The sequence below is a fragment of the Aotus nancymaae genome, unplaced genomic scaffold (genome assembly GCF_030222135.1).
Source record: "Aotus nancymaae isolate 86718 unplaced genomic scaffold, 86718_ANA_hifiasm-v0.15.2.pri h1tg000014l, whole genome shotgun sequence".
Classification (NCBI taxonomy): Eukaryota; Metazoa; Chordata; class Mammalia; order Primates; family Aotidae; genus Aotus; species Aotus nancymaae.
In genome coordinates, this window is record NW_026988425.1 from 17,219,188 (window position 1) to 17,241,426 (window position 22,239).

Sequence of the window (22,239 nt, forward strand, 5' to 3'; positions counted from 1 at the left end):
ATTTCTGGGGCGTGGACTACCTGTTTCCCCAAACTCCCATGCAGTTTTCCACTTGAAAATCATTTACTGCCAGGATGGTGGCTCACATCTGTCATCCCAGCACTTTGGGTGGCCAAGGCAGGCGGATCATGAGGTCTGGAGATCAAGACCATCCTGGCTAACACGATGAAACCCTGTCTCTACTGAAAATACAAAAAATTAGCCAGGCATGCTGGCATGTGCCTGTAATCCCAGCTACTTGGGAGGCTGAAGCAAGAGATTTGCTTGAACCCAGGAGATAGAGGTTGCAGTGAGCTGAGATGGCACCACTGCACTCCAGCCTGGGTGATAGAGCAAGACTCTGTTTCAAAGAAAAAAAAAAAAAAGAAAGAAAATCATTTACTAACTGCCCATGTTTAGGACATTTCATCAGAGAGCCTAAAGAAGGTGAAGCAAGTTTAAGCAAAGGACATCAACAGGACAGAAAAGTATGGCAGTGAGGAGCTCTCTGTGGCTCTGGAGACAGCCTGTCTGGGGTTCAAATCCTGGCTATCATTTTCTAGCTATGTGACACTGAGTCAATTAGTTAACCTCTCTGTGCCTCACTTTCTTCCTCTACGGAGTGGGTATAATTATAGAGCCTTTCCCATAGGGTTGCTCAATGGATTAAATGAGTTACTAAATGTGAAGTACCAGCAAAGTGCCTGGCGCGTGGTAAGTACAGTTTTCCCTACGTATCTGTAGGCAACTGGTTCCAAGACCTTCCCCAGATACAAAAATCCATGGGGAAAGTCTACATGTTCAATACAGATGCAATTCTTTTTTCGAATATTTTCTTTTCTTTTCTTTTCTTTCCAGACAAAGTCTCACTCTATCACCCAGCCTGGAGTGCAGAGTGCAGTGGTGCGATCTCAGCTCACTGCAACCTCTGCCTTCAAGCGACTCTCCTGCCTCAGACTCCCAAATAGCTGGGATTACAGGTGTCTGCCACCACGCCCAGCTAATTTTTTGTATTTTTAGTAGATACAGGGTTACACTGTGTTGGCCAGGCTGGTCTTGAACTCCTGACCTCGTGATCCACCCACTTCAGCCTCCCAAAGTGCTAGGATTACAAGCGTGAGCCACTGCTCCAGGCCTTCTTGAATATTTTCAATCAGATGTTGGTTGAATCCAGAGATGCGGAACCCAAAGATACTGAATACGGGGCTGACTGTACTCAATAAACACTAGCCATAGTTATTACTGTCTTCAAAGAACTGTAAAATGCTTCATAATCAAGGAAAAAAGTTAGAAGCATCTCCCCTTCCCGCTATAAGATAATCTGAAAATAACCATTTTGCAAGATTGAATCTTGACCATGAGGACCTTTCAATGTAAGGGAAGTGATGAAACTTACTTACAAATGAGATATTTAACCTCTCAAGGTTGTTTACTCATTTGAAAAGGGGGGAGGGTTTGCAAAGCATGTAAAGCCTCTATCTAACAGCAGTAAATCCCTCCTAACAAGACCAAGACAGAAAGAGAGCCAGGTTCAGAGGAAGGAGAATAGAGGTCACCAGAAACTAGATCCGTTAGAGACGGTTTCAAAAAGGAGCCAGACAGGTAGGACGTCCGATAGGCAGAGAGGCCTGCCTGCACAAAGGATGCAGTAGAACTGGTAACAGATCCTCTGGTGTAGTATCACGTGGGAGAAAAGAATAAAGAGAGAGCTACAAGATCAGAAAGCCTTGAAAACCAGACTAAGGAATGTGGACTTTATTTATTTATTTTTTTAGATGGAGTCTTGCTCTGTTGCCAGGCTGGAGTGCAGTCTCAATGCAACCTCCGCCTCCCCAGTTCAAACGATTCTTCTGCCTCAGCCTCCCGAGTAGCTGGGGCTATAGGCACGTGCCACCATGCCTGGCTAATTTTTGTATTTTTAGTAGAGATGGGGTTTCACCATGTTAGCCAAGATGGTCTCAATCTGACCTTTTAATCTGCCTGCCTCAGCATCCCAAAGTGCTGGGATTACAGGCATGAGCCACTGCACCCAGGCCTTAATTTTTTTATTTTTAGTAGAGATGGACTTTCACCATGTTGGCCAGGATGGTCTTGATCTCTTGATCTTGTGATGCACCTGCCTCAGCCTCCCAAAGTGTTGGGATTACAGGTGTGAGCCTCAGCACCCAGGGAATGTGGACTTGATTTTATAAGCCATAGAACATGCTTTAAACAGAATTCTGGAAATACAAAATCTGCGAGAAATGTACAGGTTGAAGAAGAGAAAACAAATCGATGCAACGCAGCACAGGAAGCTACTACAGAACAAAAGCTCTAAGAGACTTCCCTGAACCAGGAGTACTGACGGTCCATTCACCAAGGACCACCCGTTCTTAATTTCCAAGTACGGTTACCACGACCAAGCCTTTGTTATTACTCACCTACTATGTGCCAAGGGCTCTGTAAGTCTTCTCTCACGTTCTGCTGATAACCATGCAAGGTAGAAACTATTACGTACATTTACACACCAGAGAGCTAAAGTCCAGGATTTAGATCATCTGGCTGAGAGCCCATCAGAGGGAGCAAAGCGCTGCTGCTAAGATAGGGCGCTTTGCCCTCAGCCTGGGGGTACTTAGGCAAGGGGGAAAGCTTAATCCAGACTTCACTGGAGGCTCTTTCTTGAAAGTCCCCTGCAAGCTAATGACAAGAAAATGTTACGTATCAGTTACTCTGAATCCAAACTGTTGAAATTCATTAATAATAAGGTACTCCAGCCTGGCGCAGTGGCTCACGCCTGTAATCCCAGCACTTTGGGAGGCCAAGGTGAGCGGATCACCTGACGTTGGGAGTTTGAGACCAACCTGACCAACATGGAGAAACCCCATCTCTACTCAAAATATAAAATTAGCCGGGCATGGTGGCACATGCCTGTAATCCCAGCTACTCAAGAGACTGAGGCAGAAGAATCGCTTGAACCCAGGAGGCGGAGGTTGCAGTGAGCCAAGATTGCGCGGTTGCACTTGAGCCTGGCAACAAGAGCGAAACTCCCATCTAAAAAAAAAGGAGGAAGAAGGAGAAAGAAGAAGGAGAAGGAAGAAGGAGGAAGAGGAAGGAGGAGGGAGGAAGATGGAAAAAAGGGAGGAGGGGGAGGAGGGGGAAGAGGGAAAGGGGGAGGAGGAGGATGGGGAGGAAGAGGATGAGGAGAGGAAGGAGGAGGAGGGGGAGGGGGAGGAGAGGGAATAGGAGGAGGCGGAGGAGGGGGAAGAGGGGGAGGGGGAGGAGAGCGAGGAGGGGGAGGAGAGGGAAGAGGAGGAGGGAGAGGAGGGGAAGGAGGAGGAGGGGGAAGAGGGGGAAGAGGAGGAGGGGGAGGAGGGCGAGGAGGAGGGGGAGGAGGTACTCCATGTACTACCAATCACAACAGCAGGAGAGCACACTCAAGGTTCACATCCTCAAAGGTGAACCCACTTAAAGCCAGCTGAGCTGGAAAGCAAACACTCTGCTCTCTCCCTCCACCACGCTGGTTAAACAGTGAAGGACCTGCCCACCCCGGCTTGTGCCTGGTTTGTGCCTGATTTTGCAGGAACAGCCAGCCACATGATATGGAGGGAGGGAGCAATGCTACCCTTCCCGCCCTGGCCAGACAGCTCACTGCTCCTGGCTGCAACCAACAACTGTCCCGCGGCAGCTGCTCCCCGGCATTGCTGTCCCCAACGTGGCAAGGGCAAAAAAAAATGAGTATTTGACAACAGAAATCTTTGCAAACTCCACAGAAAAGGCAACACACTACATCTCTATTGTGAGAAAAGGGAAAAGGGACCCAGCTAACTTCCTGATATGATTGTATAGTCATCAAAAAGATTGCCTTCAGGAATTGGTGACACAAGAAGTCCTCAGCACTTCCCCTTTACACGTGGAGAGACGATCCAGGGTAAGGACAGGGAGCTGCCAAAAATAACCATGTCTGTACTTTTCTTTAACAAGAAAAGATGTCAGTAGATCACAAACAAAAAAAATATACGAACAAATGGGGAGAACATAGGCTTGGGAACTCTACTCACTTAAAAAGCTATTTGAGGCCAGGCGCAGTGGCTCACACCTGTAATCCCAGCAATTTGGGAGGCTGAGGCAGGTGGATCACGAGGTCAAGAAATAAGAGACCATCCTGGCCAACATGGTGAAACCCCGTCTCTACTAAAAATACAAAAGTTAGCCAGGCATGGTGGCGTGCGCCTGTAGTCCCAGCTACTCAGGAGGCTGAAGCAGGAGAATCGCTTGAACCCAGAAGGCAGAGGCTGTAGTGAGCCAAGATCATGCCACTGCACTCTAGCCGGGCTGAGACTCCAACTCAAAAAAAAAAAAAAAAGCTATTTGAACAACTCCAGGTAACCAAGGACAACCACAGTCCCTTCTCAAGTTAAGCAGAAGTGGTTGGTGTTTTCACTTAACATCTTTAGAACGAAGTTTGTTCTAATCCAGAGTGAACCAGACTGTAATTTAACCCTTAAACATTAATACCTGCTTTCTCTATTTGTATTTATGATTATCTTACTTGTGTAAATTTTACATATTTATTCTGAAAATCAAATCGATTAGTCTAATAACACTCAAAGATCTTGTATCTGAACAGCCACGTCACACCTCTGCCTAACAGGGAAACAGAAAGGTCAAGTTCATTTGGTACTCACTGACCCCTACTGTATTCCAGGCACTGTACTTGGCCCTGAGGACATGAAAACAGTGTCCACTTCAAAACATCAACACAAGTTTGCAAAGTTGCCTTGCCACTTTGCTGGTTGAGCCTTTTCTGTTGCTTTTTTATTATTTTTGCTTCTGGTTACAGACACACCTAAACTTACGTTTCTGGCTGAAGTAAACCTAACTTACTTGGAGAGGCTGAAAAAAACAAGCTTCCCCGAAGCACACACACAATTAACTCGAGGGGAGCCATAAAATTCTAATGAAAGCCATGAAGAAACTTAAACTGAAGAATGTGGCATGCTCAGTTTCTCTAATCCTGAGAACATTTTGAAGTCAGCAGCTGTCAGCTGACTGGCACAAGCTTTGCAAGCTTCCCCCTGGCAGGCAGTAAGATTCTATCTGTCTGTCTATCTATCTATCTATCTATCTATCTATCTATCTATCTATCTATCTCATCAGTCAATCCATCTAGCAGGCAGTCTATCTTGTGAAGCAGGATCTGTTGCTCTGGAGTGCAGCGGCACAATCACGGCTCATTGCAGCCTGGACCTCCTGGGCTCAATCGATCCCCTCACCTCACTCTCCAGAGCAGCTGGGACTTCAGGTGTGTGCCACCACACCCAGCCAAGTTTTATAGAGATAAGGTTTCACCATGTTGTCCCATGCTGGTCTTGAACTCCTGGCTCAAGCAATCCTCCCGCCTCGGCCTCCCAAAGTGCTGGGATTACAGGCATGAGCCACAGCACCTAGCCAAATCCTATTTAAAACAGGCAAACCACAGACAAGGCTGTGTCTGCAACACAAATAGGAATTAACACCACAAGGGAACTGCTTCACGGGTCCAGCTCAGTGGGTCTCAACCAGGAGTGATTTTGCTTCCTGTCATTCAGCAATGTCTGCAGACCTTTCAGGCTCACACAACTTGGGAGATCAGGTTAACAATTAGTGCATAGAGTCCAGGGTTGGGTTAACATCCTACAACACACAGGACGGCCTCCAACAACAAAGAATTACTCAGCAATGCTACCAGGTTTGAGAAACCCTGGTCTAGCTAGAAACAGCTGCTGGGAATCACAAGTAGCTCCCATTTCCTTATTATGGGGCTATTCATACATAAAGCTAAACATGCTACGTCTCCTTCAGTCCTTTTTCTCCCAATTGTCAGTACTGGCTTCAAATTGTTGTCCAACAAGCAACTTATCATTTACCCCTAAGCCACAATGAGAAAAGTTAGCAAAGAACAGGATTCTACTTAGTGATAAGGAAGCCATACAATTTAGCTGTCCTTGGGAATGTATCATTTCCACACTCAGTTTCTATTCTACTAAGACATTACAGCATTTTCTTCACTGGCCAATTGAACAAAAGGATGGTCTGTTACAAGACATAAGAGAAAGAAAGGGGAGCTGGGATCTATGTTAGGCTCTCTACAACTGATACATCACTATTTAGCCTCTCTGGCCCTGCCTCCTTCCCACTCAAGATGATTAGGTTTAAGGGTGAAACTTTCACGGCTAATTAGAAATTAATATTGTAATACGCATACATCACAAGATTAAAAGTATAACCTTAAATAAATGAAAATTTCCCAGAAACGCCAAAGTCATCAGCAGCAAAGGAAAAAGGCTCTGGATTCATGAACAAGCTCTTCAAAGCTGGGCAAGTGACTTCTTCATATCTTTGGGTTAAGATTCTGTCTACAAAATGAACAGGAGAGAGTAGAAGATTGCTAACGGCCAACTGCAAAATGATATTAATCACGGAAATAAAATCCAACAACCAGGCCCCCTTACACTGAATTAAGGTATACAGTACAAGACAAAAAGAGTACCTTGAAAAGTCAAAGTCCCACAGGGGAACACGAGATCAGGACGCTGCAGCAGCAGCGCGTTATCCTGATGTTCCCCCCACTTGCACTAGGGGGCAGAGTTCTTCCCAAGGGGAGCCACGGACCCCCACGGTGCTCAGACAGGCTGCCGGAGTACTCGGAACTCTGCCAACTGAATACAAATTCTATATTTTCATCACATTTGCTAAGGGATCTAGAACACAAAAACAAAAACAACAAAGTTAAGAATCATTGCCCGAGGAGCAGGGCCTCCGTTTTCTTACAGATGCAAGCAATTAAACACCGGAACTCACTGCAGCCCGAGGGTCCTTTACCACTGGACAACGTGCAACTCTTGCAAAAAGTTCTGGTGCCTTTTGACAAGCATAAAAACAAAGGTCTTTGGACTAGAAAATGCTAGCGTCTCACAATTATATATATTTCTCCTTTTTTGTAATAAAAAAATAAAAGGAAAAATATGTATTGATGGATTTCTTTCTAGCCTTCCTTCCACAATGAATGTGGGTAGCACATCTGAAACACCACTTTTTAAAAAGTAGGTATTACTACTAAACAAGAATGTATTTATCACTTTGGCCAGTATAAATAGCTGTCTGAGAATACAGTCAGTGAGCATGCAGAAAGCAGAATGACTTGAAATATTATATCCAATTAAGTCAGATAAACCAAGTCGGCTAACACACATGCAAGCCCTCATCAATCTGATTTGCTGGAAGACTCCAAGACGGTTCTGCACTCAAAAAACATTCCCTGGCTTTCAACGAAAATCACACCAGACTCTCTCAAATCAATTAAGTTTACTTTGAGCCACTTCAAACCTCAAACTTAAACAGAATTTATTAAATAAACACAACCAAGAAAGGAAAGGGAGCCAAGAAGCCACAGTAACTCTCGATCCCAGAGGGGAAAAGGGGCTCTCAAGTGAAGTTTCAGTGTCCCACCCTCCACGACCCTAAAGAGAGCATCCGTTTCATCTTTTAAAATAGCCATTGTTTGCCCTCAACAAATTTTCTTTACATTCGAATTCGAAATCTGCATGGACACTCTACACAAATACATCATCTTTTGATCCCATGGTCTGGAATTATCCCAAGTCCCTTAAAGAGGACTTCTCGGCGAGCAAAGAACTTAAGTCTCCAAGGTCCGGCCGGCAAGGAAAACAGTGACTGATTAAACCCTCGCCTCCCCTTCTCACACTTCATTAAGCCGTCTCCTCTGGAAGTGTTTGAACTCCCTGCACAGGAAGCCCGCACGTTTTGCAAAGGAAATACCAGACCAGACCTTTCTTGGAGAAAGGCAGGTCCCCGCTGAATTTTATTGGGCTTCCTGCACCCGGGCAGGCGGGCAGGCGAATCGCCCCCGCCCGGGCCCCGGCGCGCTCCTCCTCACCTGGCGCGGGGTGTCCCGGGGCGCCCCGAGAGCCAGCCACCCACGCAAATGGAAACGCACCTTCGCTACCTCCGGGAGCAAAGTGCGAGCGCGGGACAGGACGAAACAAAACCTGCCTGGGCTTAATCATCAGAGCTCCCGCGGGGGGGCACCGGGGGTGATTTCAGGCGACTCCCAGAAAGTTGCGCCCTCCCGGGCTGAGGAAAAGGCACCCCAGCGCGCTACGCGGGGGGCGGACGCCTCCCTCCCCGGGCTCGGGAGGCCAGGTCCGGCCGGAGGCGCACTCACCTCTGCGAAGAAGTTATCCATTGTTCCAGCGCAGTCCCCGACGCGCCGAGTGCGGCTCCGGCTCGCGGAAGTCAGCGCCGCCGCGGGTCCGGGGAAACCATGCGTGTCACGGCGCCACTCCCGGGAACGCGCGCCCGCGGGGCTCCCCAGCTGCCATCGCCCGGTCCCTTCTCGTCCTTCTCACCTTTTGTTTCCCCAAACCCAAGTCTCTAACTCTCCCGTCCCGACGGCAGCCTTTGTCTCTTCTTCCTCCAAGTTCCTCACTTCGGGACACAGCGCTCGCGAGCGCAGAACAGCTGGTGGCACATTCTTCCCCCGGACAGGGGAGGGTGGCGGGGGGCTGGCGAGCGCGGATCCCTGCTTCTGCGCTCCGGCCGGGGCCCTCGGGGCGGGCAGGAGGACAGCGGGCCGCAAAGTGAGCCGGAGCCGCGCTCCCCGCGCGAGCGCCCTGGAGGTGAGCCGTCCCGCGCCGCGGCTCGGCCAGCTCTAGCCCGCAGGGACTGCAGCCCTGCGCCCTCGCCCCGCCCTCCCGCACCCGGCCCCGCCCCCAGGAGCTGGGCCCTCCGCCAACCCCGCCCGCCCTTCCACACCGTCTGGCTCCGCCCGGTCGGATCGCCCCGCCCCCTTACCAGCCAGGCCCCGCCCGCTCTGCGCCCGGGGCCGCCGCAGGCTCTGTAGCGGACCCGGGAGGGGACCGCACGTTTCCCTAGGTCTCCCCACCTAGGCGTAAGCGGGGGATTTGACTCTAACCTCTGCAGAGAAAGGCTAAATCGTCACTTAGAGGGGAGGGGGAGAAGAGAATGGGGGCTTCTTTTGTGCCTTTGATGTTTAGCAGGTCCTGGAAACTGCTCAACGCGGATCTCATTAAAGCAGCCCGGCAGACGAGCGATCCCGGGGAAGGAAGCGCAGTCCGCAGAGCGGCCCGGGCTGCGGGGCCAGATCAAAGCGGAAGACGGAGGCTCATCAGAATTTCTGGAAGCTGCCTTCCGTGTTGAATTTCTCTCCTGCAGTCGGGTTTGCATAAGACGTTTGCCTAATAGCAGGGATATGCAGTTTTGAAACTGAAAGGGGACGTGGCCAATATCACCTTTAAAAATGTAACTCTTTTCCTAGACCTCAAGGAAGCAGAGATGACAGATGGCACTGAGATGGATGAATGATCAAACCCACCTGGTACTGAGCCCCGTTTCCTCTAGCGCAGTTCTTCTAACTTTATGCTTTGCGAGGGTCACCTGGGGACCTTGTTCGAACGCAGGCTGGGACAATCTGCTTTTCTAACAGCCTTCCAGGTGCCCCTCAGATGCTACCTGGTCCTGTGCTGAACGAAAGCTTGTCTGTAACAAGTAGAGAAATTAAGAGTAAACTTTTGTAGCAATTTAACAATGCCACGACATCCAAGCACATGATCGGTGGACTCTTTGAACCAAGTATAAACCAGTTTGGGTGTTGTCAGACTCACGTGGTGAGTCACACCTGGCGCCGCAGTGTATTGGTACCTGGCCGACTTGGGAACAAAAGTGACTGGTTCTTCACCACAAAAGATTTGAGACGCTCTCTCCAGAGAATTTGCCAACTGCTAGTCAACCTTTCAAACTCAGCTCAGAAAGTCACATCTTCCAGGGGAAGGACCCCTTCCCAAAGATGCTACTCCACACACCCCACCCAAGCTCCCCCTTACCACTGGGCTAGATATCCACTCTAGGATTTATTCCTAAGACTGTTGGGGAAACTATATCATGTTATAAGGGTCTTTTTCTTGGTGTCCTTCCTATCCACAGTTGGGAGAACAGTGGCTACTTGCAGGAAGGATCATGCTTTAAATTGCGTATCCCCAGGCTGTCTCATAGCATGAGTGAGTGAATGAATGAATGAATGAATGAATGAAATAGCCTTCTGTAATCCTTATGGGGGAAGTCAAGCATGTTTGTAACTTATCCCAGTGCAGTTCTTCAGCATTAGTATTGCTCCCACCTCACTTCTCTTTAGAAAAAGTCAAGGTGTAAATTAGTTGATGATATCGTGCATTGCTATTGTTCTGTTTCACAGGTTTACACACTTAAGGCTCTGAGCCATTCGAGCTTGTGTCCAAGTTTGCAAGGAAAGTGAAGATGGAGTCAGGATAAATACCAACAATCCCAGGCACCAACCAAAGTGCTTAATCAAATGGATCATGCAACCACTGGTGTTCAGATACTGGGGCAGAACAATTACAGTCATTATGGTATTAATCTGCACACAACATCTCTGCCAGAGAAATTACCAGGAAGATTGTTCAAGTGAGTGTGTGGGTGTGACTTTGTTCCCAGCATCAGCCCAGCCACTGATATATTGGGCAACCTTGCCATGTCATTTCAAAAGTTGCTTTCCATATCGGCTCGTCAAACAAATGTACCATACTAATGCAATATGTTAATAATAGCGGCAAGTGAGGGTGAGGGGCTAGGAGGGGTCTATGGACACTCTCTAGACTTTCTGCCCAATTTCTCTGTAAACAGGAAACTTTTTTTTGAAAGTCTACTAACTTTTTAAAAGTCATTTTCCTGCCAATTAAGAAGATATTGTTAATAATTGCCCCCAATTTGATTCACATAAAGAAGTGAGAGTCAGATCCAATATGTAAAGTTTGAATTTTACTGAATCATTTTATTCCTTAAAAAAACTTACATCATCAGTTAATAGCGTAGGAAAATTTAAAAAAAAAAAAAAGCTTACATCAATGTTTTACAATGTTTTATAAATACCAGTCCCTTGACCACCTTATCAGTTGCTAAAAAGAAAAAAAAAACCTAACTCTGAATCTCTGTGGCAAATTGATTACCTAAGAATTTGCATTTTTTATTTCTTTACCTGTGAGTTATATTGAAAGAATTTACATTTTAGCAAGCACCCAGATAACCAGCTCAGAGTTTGAGAATCACCACTTTAGGTTGTCAGAATTCATCAGCTTTTCTGTTTACCCGCATATTCTCAAAAAGGTGCAAGATAAACTGGCAGCAAGACTTAACTTGCTGAACAAACAGCACAATGCATGTTCTAAATAGGATATCTATCCCTCAAGTATTTGGGGTTGAATCAGTTGTTTAAAAGCAGCATGTTAAATTTATAAGGGCTTTGACAGGATTGGGCAGAGACTGGGAAGCATTTTAAATCAATAGATTTCTAAGAATATCCACTCTTGTTACCATTTCTTAGAAGTTAAGTGCTTCCTCTGAGGGAGTTGTGCTACCCACTGGACAAAGCAGTTTAGGCTGAAAAGATTAAACCCTGCCCTCTGAGAAGTGACAGAGGCACAAGAATGGTAATAGGAGTATAGGTGCGTTTCCTTGAGCCAAGTCCGTCTCGACTGTCTGTCCTACCTGTCTTTCCAATCAACCATGCTACCAGAGTATCACATTTTCAAAATAAAATACCCTAAAAGCTCCAGTCAGATTATCTTATTGAATCGCATACGTTAATCCACAATCAACAAAACTTTAATTCTGATTGGTTCATTTCCACACTGAAAGGGAGAGTCGTATATGTATATTTGCGAGGAGTTAAGTAATAACAATCTTTCCTTGTTCTCCACCATCAGTTTGTTTGTTTTTAGTTGAAATGGGTTGTCTGATTTCCTTTGTGAATTCAAATCGAGCTTCTTTTGTTGTTACTGCAGCTGCCGGTCCTTGTCTTGATGTGTCTTGGGGTGTAGAGTCCTTTCCATTATCTTTATTTTTATTAAATACTCACCCCTTAATTGCTCCTGTTAGAATAATGGCTTAATTACTAGTTACAGAAAGGGAAAGTTCTCGAGGTTTCTTTCACACAAATTAGAAGTTAATAACTGACAATTCTAAAGTCCTTTCATGCTTAACTAAACAGCAGTCCATCCTTTGAGCTCACTTACAATCCTGGATGTTTAAAACATCAAATGTTTTTGCCTTCTCGGACAAACTAAAAGGAAATTGTTAAATGTGCTTTAAATTTTTACACAAGTGTTTCTTTTACTTCTCGTAACTTACAATTCAGAAATCCTCAAGGGAATTTTTTCCCGCTGAAACTGAAAACAATTGTGAGTGGTTTCAAAAGAATAAATTTGGGGGAAAAATACCTGAAATGTTTCACATTGTAATAGAATTAATTAAGTACAGAAGAATAGACATAGAACTAAAATGGGGATAACACACTGGAAGAACTTATTTCTGCCAGCAGTCATATTTCTCTACAAGATGAGCTAGGTGGCTCAGCGCAGTGGCTCATGTCTATAATCCCAGCACTTTGGGAGGACGAGGCGGGCGGATCACAAGTTCAGGAGTTGGAGACCAGCCTGACCAACATGGTGAAACCCCATCTCTACTAAAAAGACAAAAATTAGCTGGGTGTGATGGTGCGTGCCTGTAATCCCAGCTACTCAGGAGGCTAAGGCAGGAGAATCCCTTGAACCCAAGGGGCAGAGGTTGCAGTGAACTGAAATCACGCCACTGCACTCCAGACTGGGCGACAGAGCAAGACTCTGTCTCAAAAAAAAAAAAAAGAAAGAAAGAAAAAAGATGAGCTAAGGCTAGGATGTAATTCACCTCATCAGAGAGCATGTGATGGACAGTTAATTCTAACTAAATCCCCATCACTTCAAACTACAGCAAGAATGCCTCCTACAGGTGATATCCTACAAAAATCATGGCATGCTAGTTTCACAGATTGATCAGTTTTCATGTCTGGTGTTGGTCCTGTTATATATAATAAAGAAAAAAGTGCATAAATCCTTGAAACCCTGAAACGCTCCCTGATGATACATTAGGCCCACTTGGAGCTACGTTTGACATCTTGCTTTTTCTCTTGATGTTTCTATGTCTTTGTGGCCCTCTCTCTTTCATTACTCCAGGGTGGCTCAGAGACTGACTTTGCAAAGTTTTTCATCTCTACATTGCTATTGTTAATCACAGCATGTTTGCCACTTCCAAACCTTGTGTCCTCACTTATTCCTCTCGCTTGCAACTTCAGTCTTTCCCGCTCATTATCCAAGCCAGTAAATATGATTGTGTCAGCGCTATTTGAAAACAGCTGTTTGTTAACCCAATTGCTCTCTGAACTACTGGACCATCTCTCTTCAAATCCTCAACTTTTCACTGTCTGTACTTCAACCTCTGAGCAATCAACCCTTAAACCCCTCATGATCTGATTTTTGTCCCCCACCCCACTCTCTTGAAAGTCACTGTAACCTGAGATCATCAAATTCAATACCCTGTTCTTCAATTTCACTCTCCATGACATCCCCTCTTTAAAATTCTCTAACTTCTTAGCTTCAGGGCAAGATTCCTAGATGTGCAACCCATACAGTTAATTGCACAGAGCCCTAAGCTCCCCACGCATGGTTTAATATTCTGTTCTTCCTATCTTACAATTATTTTATATATTTATTTACTTTTTTTTTTGTTAGGCATTAGACAGCAAATACAATTTTTTCTTAATAGGATGAATAAAGAACTAGGACTTGAGAGCAAAACAGGGTGACCATAGCAATAATAATTTTTAAATAACTAAAGGGGTGGAATTAGAATGTTCATAACACAAAGAAATGATCAATCCATGAGGCGATGAATCTCTCAATCACAATTACAAACAATGTGATTATTACACATTGTATACCTGTATCCATACACTACATGTACCCATAAATATATACACTTACTATGTATATTTATTTTATTTTTATCATAATTAAAAATAAACTTATTATCATAATTAAAAATAAAATTAAAATAATTTATTTATTTCATTTTATTTTATTTTTTTAGATGGTTTCTCTCTTGTAGCCCAGGTTGGAGTGCATGGCCTGATCTCTGCTCACTGCAATCTCCACCTCCTAGATTCAAGTGATTCTCCTGTCTCAGTCTCCCAAGTAGCTAGAATTACAGGAATGCACCACGCCTGGCTAATTTTTTGTATTTTTAGTAGACATAGAGTTTCACCATGTTGGCCAGGCTAGTCTCGAACTCCTGACCTCAGGTGATCCACCTGCTTCGGCCTCCCACAGTGCTGGGGTTACAGGTGTGAGCCACTGCGCCCGGCCTGAAAAGTTTTTAATATATATTTTTTAAAATATGGAACGCTTCATGAATTTGTGTGTCATCCTTGAGCAGGGGCCATGCTAATCTTCTCTGTCTTGCTTTAATTTTAGTATATATGCTGCCAACGTGAGCACAAAAGAATTTTTATTTTAGAGACAGAGGGTGCAACGGCACCATCATACTTCACTGCAGCCTTGAATTCCCAGCCTCAAGAGAGCCTCCCAACTTGGCCTCCCAAAACATTGGGGTTACAAGTGTGAGCCACTGCACTGGCCATTAATATTATCTTTTTTTTTTTTTTTTGAGACCGAGTCTCACTCTGTCACCCAGGCTGGAGTTCAGTGTCATGATCTCCACTCACCGCTACCACATCTGCCTCCAAGGTTCAAGTGATTCTCCTGCCTCAGCCTCCCAAGTAGGTAGGATTACAGGCGCATGCCACCATGCCCAGCTAATTTTTGTATTTTTAGTAGAGATGGCGAGGGGGGGTTGGTTCACCGTGTTGGCCAGGCTGGTCTCGAACTCCTGACCTCAAGTGATCCACCCACCTCAGCCTCTCAAAGTACTGGGATTACAGGCATGAGCCACCATGCCCAGCCTAATATCCTAATTTCCTTCCTCCCTCCCTCCCTCCTTCCCTTTCTGATGTAGTTTTGCTCTTGGTGCCCAAACTGGAGTGCAATGGTGCAGTCTTGGCTCACTGCAACCTTTGCCTCCCGGGTTCAAGGGATTCTCCTGCATCAGCCTGCTGAATAGCTGGGATTACAGGCGCCCGCCACCATGCCCAGCTAATTTTTTGTATTTCTGGTAGAAACAGGGTTTCGCCATATTGGCCAGGCCAGTCTCCAACTCCTGACCTTGGGTGATCTGCCCACATTGGCCTCCCAAAGTGCTGGGATTACAGGCATGAGCCACCACGCCCAGCCAATATTCTTAATAATTGTTGAACAAAGGACCCTGCCTTTTCATTTTGCACAGGGTGCCACAAATGACAAAGCTGGTTCTTTTTAGCTGTTGTGACAGTCCGTTGTCTGGCTCTCCTATCTCTTTGGCCACTTTCTCCCCTTGCAGCTCCTCTTCTCCTTCTCCCTCCAAAACATGGTGGACTCCAAGCATGAGTTCTTCTCTCGTTCTTATTTTCTTATCATGAATTCTCTGTACTTCACCTGACATCTCTTCATAAATGATCCGCAAATCTGTAACTCAAGCTATAAGAATTCCCAGCCACAGGCCAGGTGCAGGGCCTCATGCCTGTAATCCTAGCACTTTGGGAGACTGAGGCAGGTGGATTGCTTGAGCTTAGGAGTTCAAAACTAGCTTGGGCAACATGGAAAAACACCATTTCTACCAAAAAAAAAAAAAAAATTAGCTGAGTGTGGTGGTGCGTGCCTGTTAGTCCCAGCTACTTGGGAGGATCACCTGAGCCTGGGAGTTGTAGGTACAATGAGTGGAGATCGTACCACTGCATTCCAGCCTGGGCCACAGAGCCAGACTCTGTCTCAAAAAAAAAACAAAAACAAAAACAACAAGAACAACAAGAAGTCCCAACGACATTTCCAACCATCTGTTGAATTTTTCTAGTGAGGTTCTTCTCACACTTCAAAACCTTCTTCACCTCTCCCATCAACTTCTACCAACTTCCCTGCATTTATTAATGGAATAGTCATAATTCAGTCACCTTAATGAGAGGTTATCTGTCACTCACAGCTGCCCTAGATCTTTTGATAATCTCACACACATGCATGTCTCTTGTGCATCTCCATCAAAGTCTCTGTTGCTCTATATATGTGACTTCAGTTTTATTGATCGATATGCTAATTCACAGGTTTAATCCAGGAAACAAACTCTATGAAGAGTCCGGGGAGGCTCAGAGCATCAATTTCAGTGGCGCAGGTCTTGGCAGAGGTATGTTTTCATAGTTTTTGAAGTCAAATTATGTATACCTCCAGGGATCCCATCCACCCAAAAGGAAGCAATGCAAAGCAATACAAAAGAAAACAAAGCAATATAAAATGAAGAGCAATACAGAACAACGAGAGGCTGGCCATCCAAGAAAGGTGGGAGTAAGATTCATGGGGTTCATCCCGGGACCAATTTTACGTAAACTCTTGTTAGCAAGGCCTTGTTTTCTCCACCAGAAATTGCCTGAAATCACCACTGTTAATTTTGCTTCTGGAATGAGTTGAGAATACTTTTTGATTTTTTATTTCCAGAGCTTCCATCAAATCCAAGTGTGTGCTGTTGAAGTATTAGGAAAAATCACTTAAGTGCACAGAGTTTTTTCTATAAGACTATCCAGGACAAAAATTGCTTAGAAAAGTTTAAAACCTGACCAGGCGCGGTGGCTCACACCTGTAATCCCAGCACTTTGGGATGCCTACGTGGGCGGATCACCTGAGGTCAGGAGTTGGAGACCACCCCAACATGGTGAAAACCCATGTCTACTAAAAATACAAAAATTAGCTGGGCATGGTGGCAGGTGCCTGTAATCCCAGCTACTCGGCAGGCTGAGGCAGGAGAATCGTTTGAACCTGGGAGGCAGAGTTTGCAGTGAGCTGAGATCCTGCCGTTGCGCTCCAGCCTGGGAGACAAGAGTGAAACTCTTTCTCAAAAAAAAAACAAACAACAACAAAGAAAAGACAAGTTAAAAACCTGGACACAACCTAAAAGCCTCTCAGAAGGAGATTGGTTAAGCAAACTACGGTAAATGTGTGCAGTGACATACTATTTGTGTTAGTTGTCTGTTGTTGTGTAACAAGCCACCTATAAAACTAACTGGCCAAATACAATAATTTGTTATTTCTCACAATTCCGTGGCTTGATGGGGCTTGACCTCTGTGCCGTCCCCTGGGCTCTCTCAGGTGGCTGCAGTCAGATAGCGGCTCGGCTGTGTCTTGTGTGGCCTCCGGTAAAGGGCAGGACCTCGTGGGGATGGCTGGGGTCGCTGGTTCACTCTCTCTACGTGGTCTTTCTTTACACCACGACAGTCTCAGCAATCCATTAGGGTGATGGCAAAAGCTGCAAGACCTTTGGAGAACTTGTGCAGAAGTCACACAATGTTGCTTCTGCCATATTTAATTGGTCAAAGCCTGACATAAGGCCAGCACAGATCCCAGACCTGAGACTTTTCTTTTTTTTTTTTTTGAGACAGAGTCTTACTCTGTCACCCAGGCTGGAGTGCAGTGGCGTGATCTTGGCTCACTACAACCTCTGCCTTCCAGGTTCAAGCGATTCTCCTGCCTCAGCCTCATAAGTAGCTGGGATTACAGGCACTCACCACGACACCTGGCTAATTTTTATATTTTTAGTAGAGAGACCAGGAGAATCCTTTTTTTTTTTTTTTTTGTATTTTTAGTAAAGACAGCGTTTCACCATGTTGGTCAGGCTGGTCTTGAAGTCCTGACTCGAGTGCTGGGATTTCAGGCATGAGCCACCACGCGTGGCCCAGATCCCAGACTCTCTTGATGGAAGGAATTGCCAGGAATCTGTGGCCACTGGGGGAAGGGAGAAGAGTAAAATTCACATGACCTCAAATTTACCATTCTCAAGTGTACAGTTCAGTGGCATTTGGTACATTCACAGTGTTGTACAAGCATCACCACTCTCTAGTTCAGAATATTTTCATCCCTCCAAAAGTAAACCAACACTCATTACTCGTCTGATTCCTGTCAACCCCTAGCCTCCATTAACCACTCATTTGCTTTCTGTCTTTGTGGATTTGCCTATTCTAGAGATCTCATGGGAATGGAATCATGCAATAGGTGACCTTTTAGACTGACTTCTTTCATTCAGCATAGTGTTTGCAAGGTTCATCCATGTTGTGACTTCATTCCTTTTAATTTTTTTTTATAAATTTTTTTTTTTAAAGAGACAGGGTTTCACCATGTTGGCCAGGCTGGTCTTGAACTTCTGACCTCGTGATCCACCCATCTCAGCCTCTCAAAGTGCTAGGATTACAGGTGTGTGCCACCGCACCCGGCCATTCCTTTTTATTGCCTGAGTAATATTCCATTATATCATGCTCGTCCAACCTATGACCCAGGATGGCTTTGAATGCCACTGGACAAAAATTTGTAAACTTTCCTAAAACATTGAGTTTTTTTTTTTAATTTTAAAAAACTCATTAGCTATTGTTAGTGTATTTTATATGTGGCCCAAGACAATTTTTCTTCCACTGCAGACTAGGGAAGCCATAAGATTGGACACCCTTGCATATATGAGTATACCTCATTTTTACAATCCATTTATCATTTGATGGACATTTGGGTTGTTTTCACTTTGAGGCTACTGTGAATAGTGCTACTATGAACATTCATGTACCCTTTTTCACTTCTTTGGGGAATATACCTAGGAGTAGAATTGCTGAATCACATGGTAATTCTATGTTTAACTTTTTGAAGAACTGCCAGACTGTTTTCCATTATGGCCATTTTTAATCCAACATACTATCAAACAGCAAAAATTATTAAATATATATTAATGTGGAGGTATGAATAAGTAAAAGAAGAAAAGTTACAGAATGACATGTCTAAAAAACAGTGACTTTGACCAGCCTGGCCAATATGGTGAAACCCTGTTTCTACTAAAAATACAAAAATTAGCCGGATGTGGTGGTGTATGCCTGCAATCCCAGCTACTCTGGAGGTTGAGGCAGGAGAATTGCTTGAACCCAGGAGATGGAGGTTGTAGTGAGCTGAGATAACGAAATTGCACTCCAGCTTAGGCAACAGAGTGAGACTCTGTCTCAAAAAAAAAAAAAATCCAATTTTAAAAAAACAGTGACTTAAAGCAGTTATGTTTATTTTTCTCTCACAAAGGTTGGAGTGCTGGGCACAGTGGCTCATACCTGTAATCCCAGTACTTTGGGAGGCCTGAGCCCAGAAGTTCAAGACCAACCTGGGCAACATAGGGAGACCTCATCTCTATTTATATAAAATAAAAATTAATAATTGATATGGTTTGGCCCAACTCTCACGTTGAATTGTGATCTCCAGTGCTGGAGGAGGGGCCTGGTGAGGGGTGATTAGATCATGGGGGTGAACTTCCCCCTAGATGTCATTGTGACAGGGAGTAAAATCCGGTTGTTTAAAAGTGTGTAGCACTTCCCTCCTCTTTCTCTCTCTCCTGTTGGTCATATGAAGAAGTATTTGCTTCCCCCTCACCTTTCACCATGAGGCCTCCCCAGCTATGCCTCCTGTACAACCTGTGGAACTGTGAGTCAATTAAACCTCTTTTTTTCATAAATCACCCAGTCTCAGGTAGCTCTTTATAGCAGCATGAGAATGGATTAATACAATAATTTTTTGAAAAGGTTGGAGGACAGGGATGTTCCTTAAGGCACTCAGGACACCAGCTCCTTGCAGCTCTCTCATCAGTATTCTAGTGTATCTCTCAACCTCACCTGTCAGGAAGGCAACCTGCTTCCTTGGCAGCAAGACATAGCAGGAATAAGGAAGGAGTAACAATAAACATGCCTGCTCTCTTAGGCACAATTCCAAAACCTTTTTGTTTTGTAAATTGCCTGGTCTCAGGTATGTCTTCATCAGCAGTGTGAAAACAGACTAATACAGGACTCTAATCCATTCTGACTGCTAGCCTCAAAAGAGGAGATTAGGACATACAGAGAAACACCAGGGATGCTCATGCACAGAGGAAAGATCACATGAGGAAGCCGTGAGAAGGCGGCCATCTGCAAGCTAAGGAGAGAGGCTACAGGAGAAATCAACCCTGCTGACACCTTGATCTTGGACTTCCAGCCTCCAGCATGGTGAGAAAGTGAATTTGTGTTGTTTAACTTAACCCAGTCTGTGTTATTTTGTTGTGACATCCCTCGCAAACTCATACAGGGAGTCAGGAAATAATTCCCAAAGAAAGCTGTACTTGAACCAGGGCTCAGTGGATGAGCCAGAGTCCACTAAGCAGAGAAGTCAGAGTTCACAAAGTGGAGAGGACAGGAAAGCATATTCTAGGCACACGGCATATGGAAGGACCCAGAGGTATGAGAAGCATTTTCAGCAAAGGGTACCAAGTTCAAGAGCGATTAGGGAAGACAGTGTGTAGGTGGAGTCATAAAAGACAAACTGGAAAGTCTGCTTTAAACTCCCATTCAACTGGTTTATAATTAGCAGTATGCTGGTAAACATTGGAGAACTGATTCTTTGGAGAGGTTAGCTGTGATCTACGACACTTACCAGTATTTTTGGTGTGAATACTCTCACCATGACTGATTTTTGTTTGATTTTTATTTTCTTTGAGGCAGAGTCTCACTCTGTCACCCACGCTGGAGTGCCACGGTGTGATCTCAGCTCACTGCAACCTCCGCCTCCCAGCTTCAAGCAATTCTCCTGCCTCAGTCTCCCGAATAGCTGGGATTACAGCCGCGTGTCACCACATCCAGCTAATTTTTGTATTTTTGGTAGAGACAGAGTTTCACCATGTTGGCCAAGCTGGTCTCAAACTCCTGACCTCCAGTGATCCACCTGCCTCGGTCTCCCAAAGTGTTGGGATTACAAGCAGGAGCCACCACGCTTGGCCCACCATGGCTAATTTTAAGCTACCAACATGATTCACCAAACACAGACATGGTAACGATACTCAGTTAGCAAACTATTATTTATTATTTCTGCCATAATAGTTACAATAGAGATAAGTAACCTCCAGAGCATAGATAATAGTAAAGTATACTAGAATATTTTGGAAACAATGTGTTTTAAGTATTTACTACCTTTGATTTTAATAGAATTTATTTAATTGTAAGTTTATGCAACTTAACTTTAAAACATGGCTATGTTTAACAACTGGCATATAAAATTCCTGAAGACTTAGCCATCTGCTCTCATGAGTTGGCATGATGCGTACCTCTGTTTGCATCTGCTATTTTTTTTTTAATCTGCTATTTCATAGGTTATTGTACTTGCTCTTGGCGGGTTCAGACTCAACAAATGAAGTAAAACATAACCAATTCTTCATCTAGCTGAAGAGATCACACAAATGCACACACACACACACACACACACATAAACACACATGGAGCATGAGGTGACTGCTGAAGAAGGTACAAGATTGAGGGGCTCAGAGGAGAAGGCATCTCCGTGGTGGCAGTGGGAGTTTCAACCATCACAGGATGGGAGAGACGAACTTGAGCCTTCAGGAAGAGAAGGAAGGGTAATTTCGGAAACTCAGAAGAAGATAAAATGGTGTAGCGCTCCAGAGAGGTAGGGAGAGAGGTGATTGTGAGATGGAGAGGGGGTTGAATGAGAAAGTTTTCTTTTTATTTTTAAAATTTAGTTTAATTTTATTTTATGTTTGAGACCAAGTCTTGCTCTGTTGCCAGGCTGGAGTGCAGTAGTGCAATCTCGGCTCACTGCAACCTCCGACTCCCCAGTTCAAGCAATTCTTCTGCCTCAGCCTCCCGTGTAGCTGAGACTACAGGTGCGCACCACCAAGCCCAGCTAATTTTTGTATTTTTAGTAGAGACGGGGTTTCACCATGTTGGCCAGGATGGTCTCTACCTTTTGACCTAGTGATCTGCCCGCCTCGGCCTGCGAAAGTGCTGGGATTACAGGCATAAGCCACCACACCTGGCCTTTAATTTTATTTTTGAGACACCATCTGGTACTGTTGCCCAGGCTCTAGTGCAGCGGCGCAGTCTTGGTTCACTGCAACTTTCATCTCCCTGGCTCAAGCAATCCTCCTGCCTCAGACTACCGAGTAGCTGGGACTGCAGGTGTGCCCCACACCTGACTAATTCTTCTTTTTTTTTAAGCTATGGGGGTTTTGCCATGTTGCCTAGGCTGGTTTTTGTTTTGTTTTGTTTTGTTTTTTTGAGATGGAGTAATTTCACTCTGTCACCAGGGCTGGAGTGCGGTGGTGCGATCTTGGCTCACTGCAACCTCTGCCTCCCAGGTTCAAGCGATTCTTGTGTCTCAGCCTCCCGTGTTGCTGGGATTACAGGCGCGTGCCACCACACCTGGATAATTTTTTGTATTTTTAGTAGAGTTAGTGTTTCGCCAT

At 45.0% G+C, this 22,239-nt stretch overlaps 1 protein-coding gene and 1 non-coding gene across 3 annotated transcripts in view; both read right to left on the reverse strand.

The window, feature by feature from the left end:
• Window positions 1-8,266, reverse strand: part of MYO10 (myosin X) — a 272,693-nt gene extending 264,427 nt beyond the window's left edge. For both annotated transcript variants that reach the window (XM_064375882.1, XM_064375881.1), the window contains exon 1: window positions 8,183-8,266. In XM_064375882.1, coding sequence (XP_064231952.1) covers window positions 8,183-8,203 — 21 coding nt within the window. In that variant the 5' untranslated portion in view covers window positions 8,204-8,266. The remainder of the gene's footprint in view (window positions 1-8,182) is intronic.
• A 5,987-nt stretch (window positions 8,267-14,253) lies between these two features.
• Window positions 14,254-14,360, reverse strand: LOC135274941 (U6 spliceosomal RNA). The gene has a single exon (XR_010342684.1). It is a non-coding gene; the product is annotated as a U6 spliceosomal RNA (small nuclear RNA).
• Between the last annotated feature and the right edge of the window lie 7,879 nt (window positions 14,361-22,239).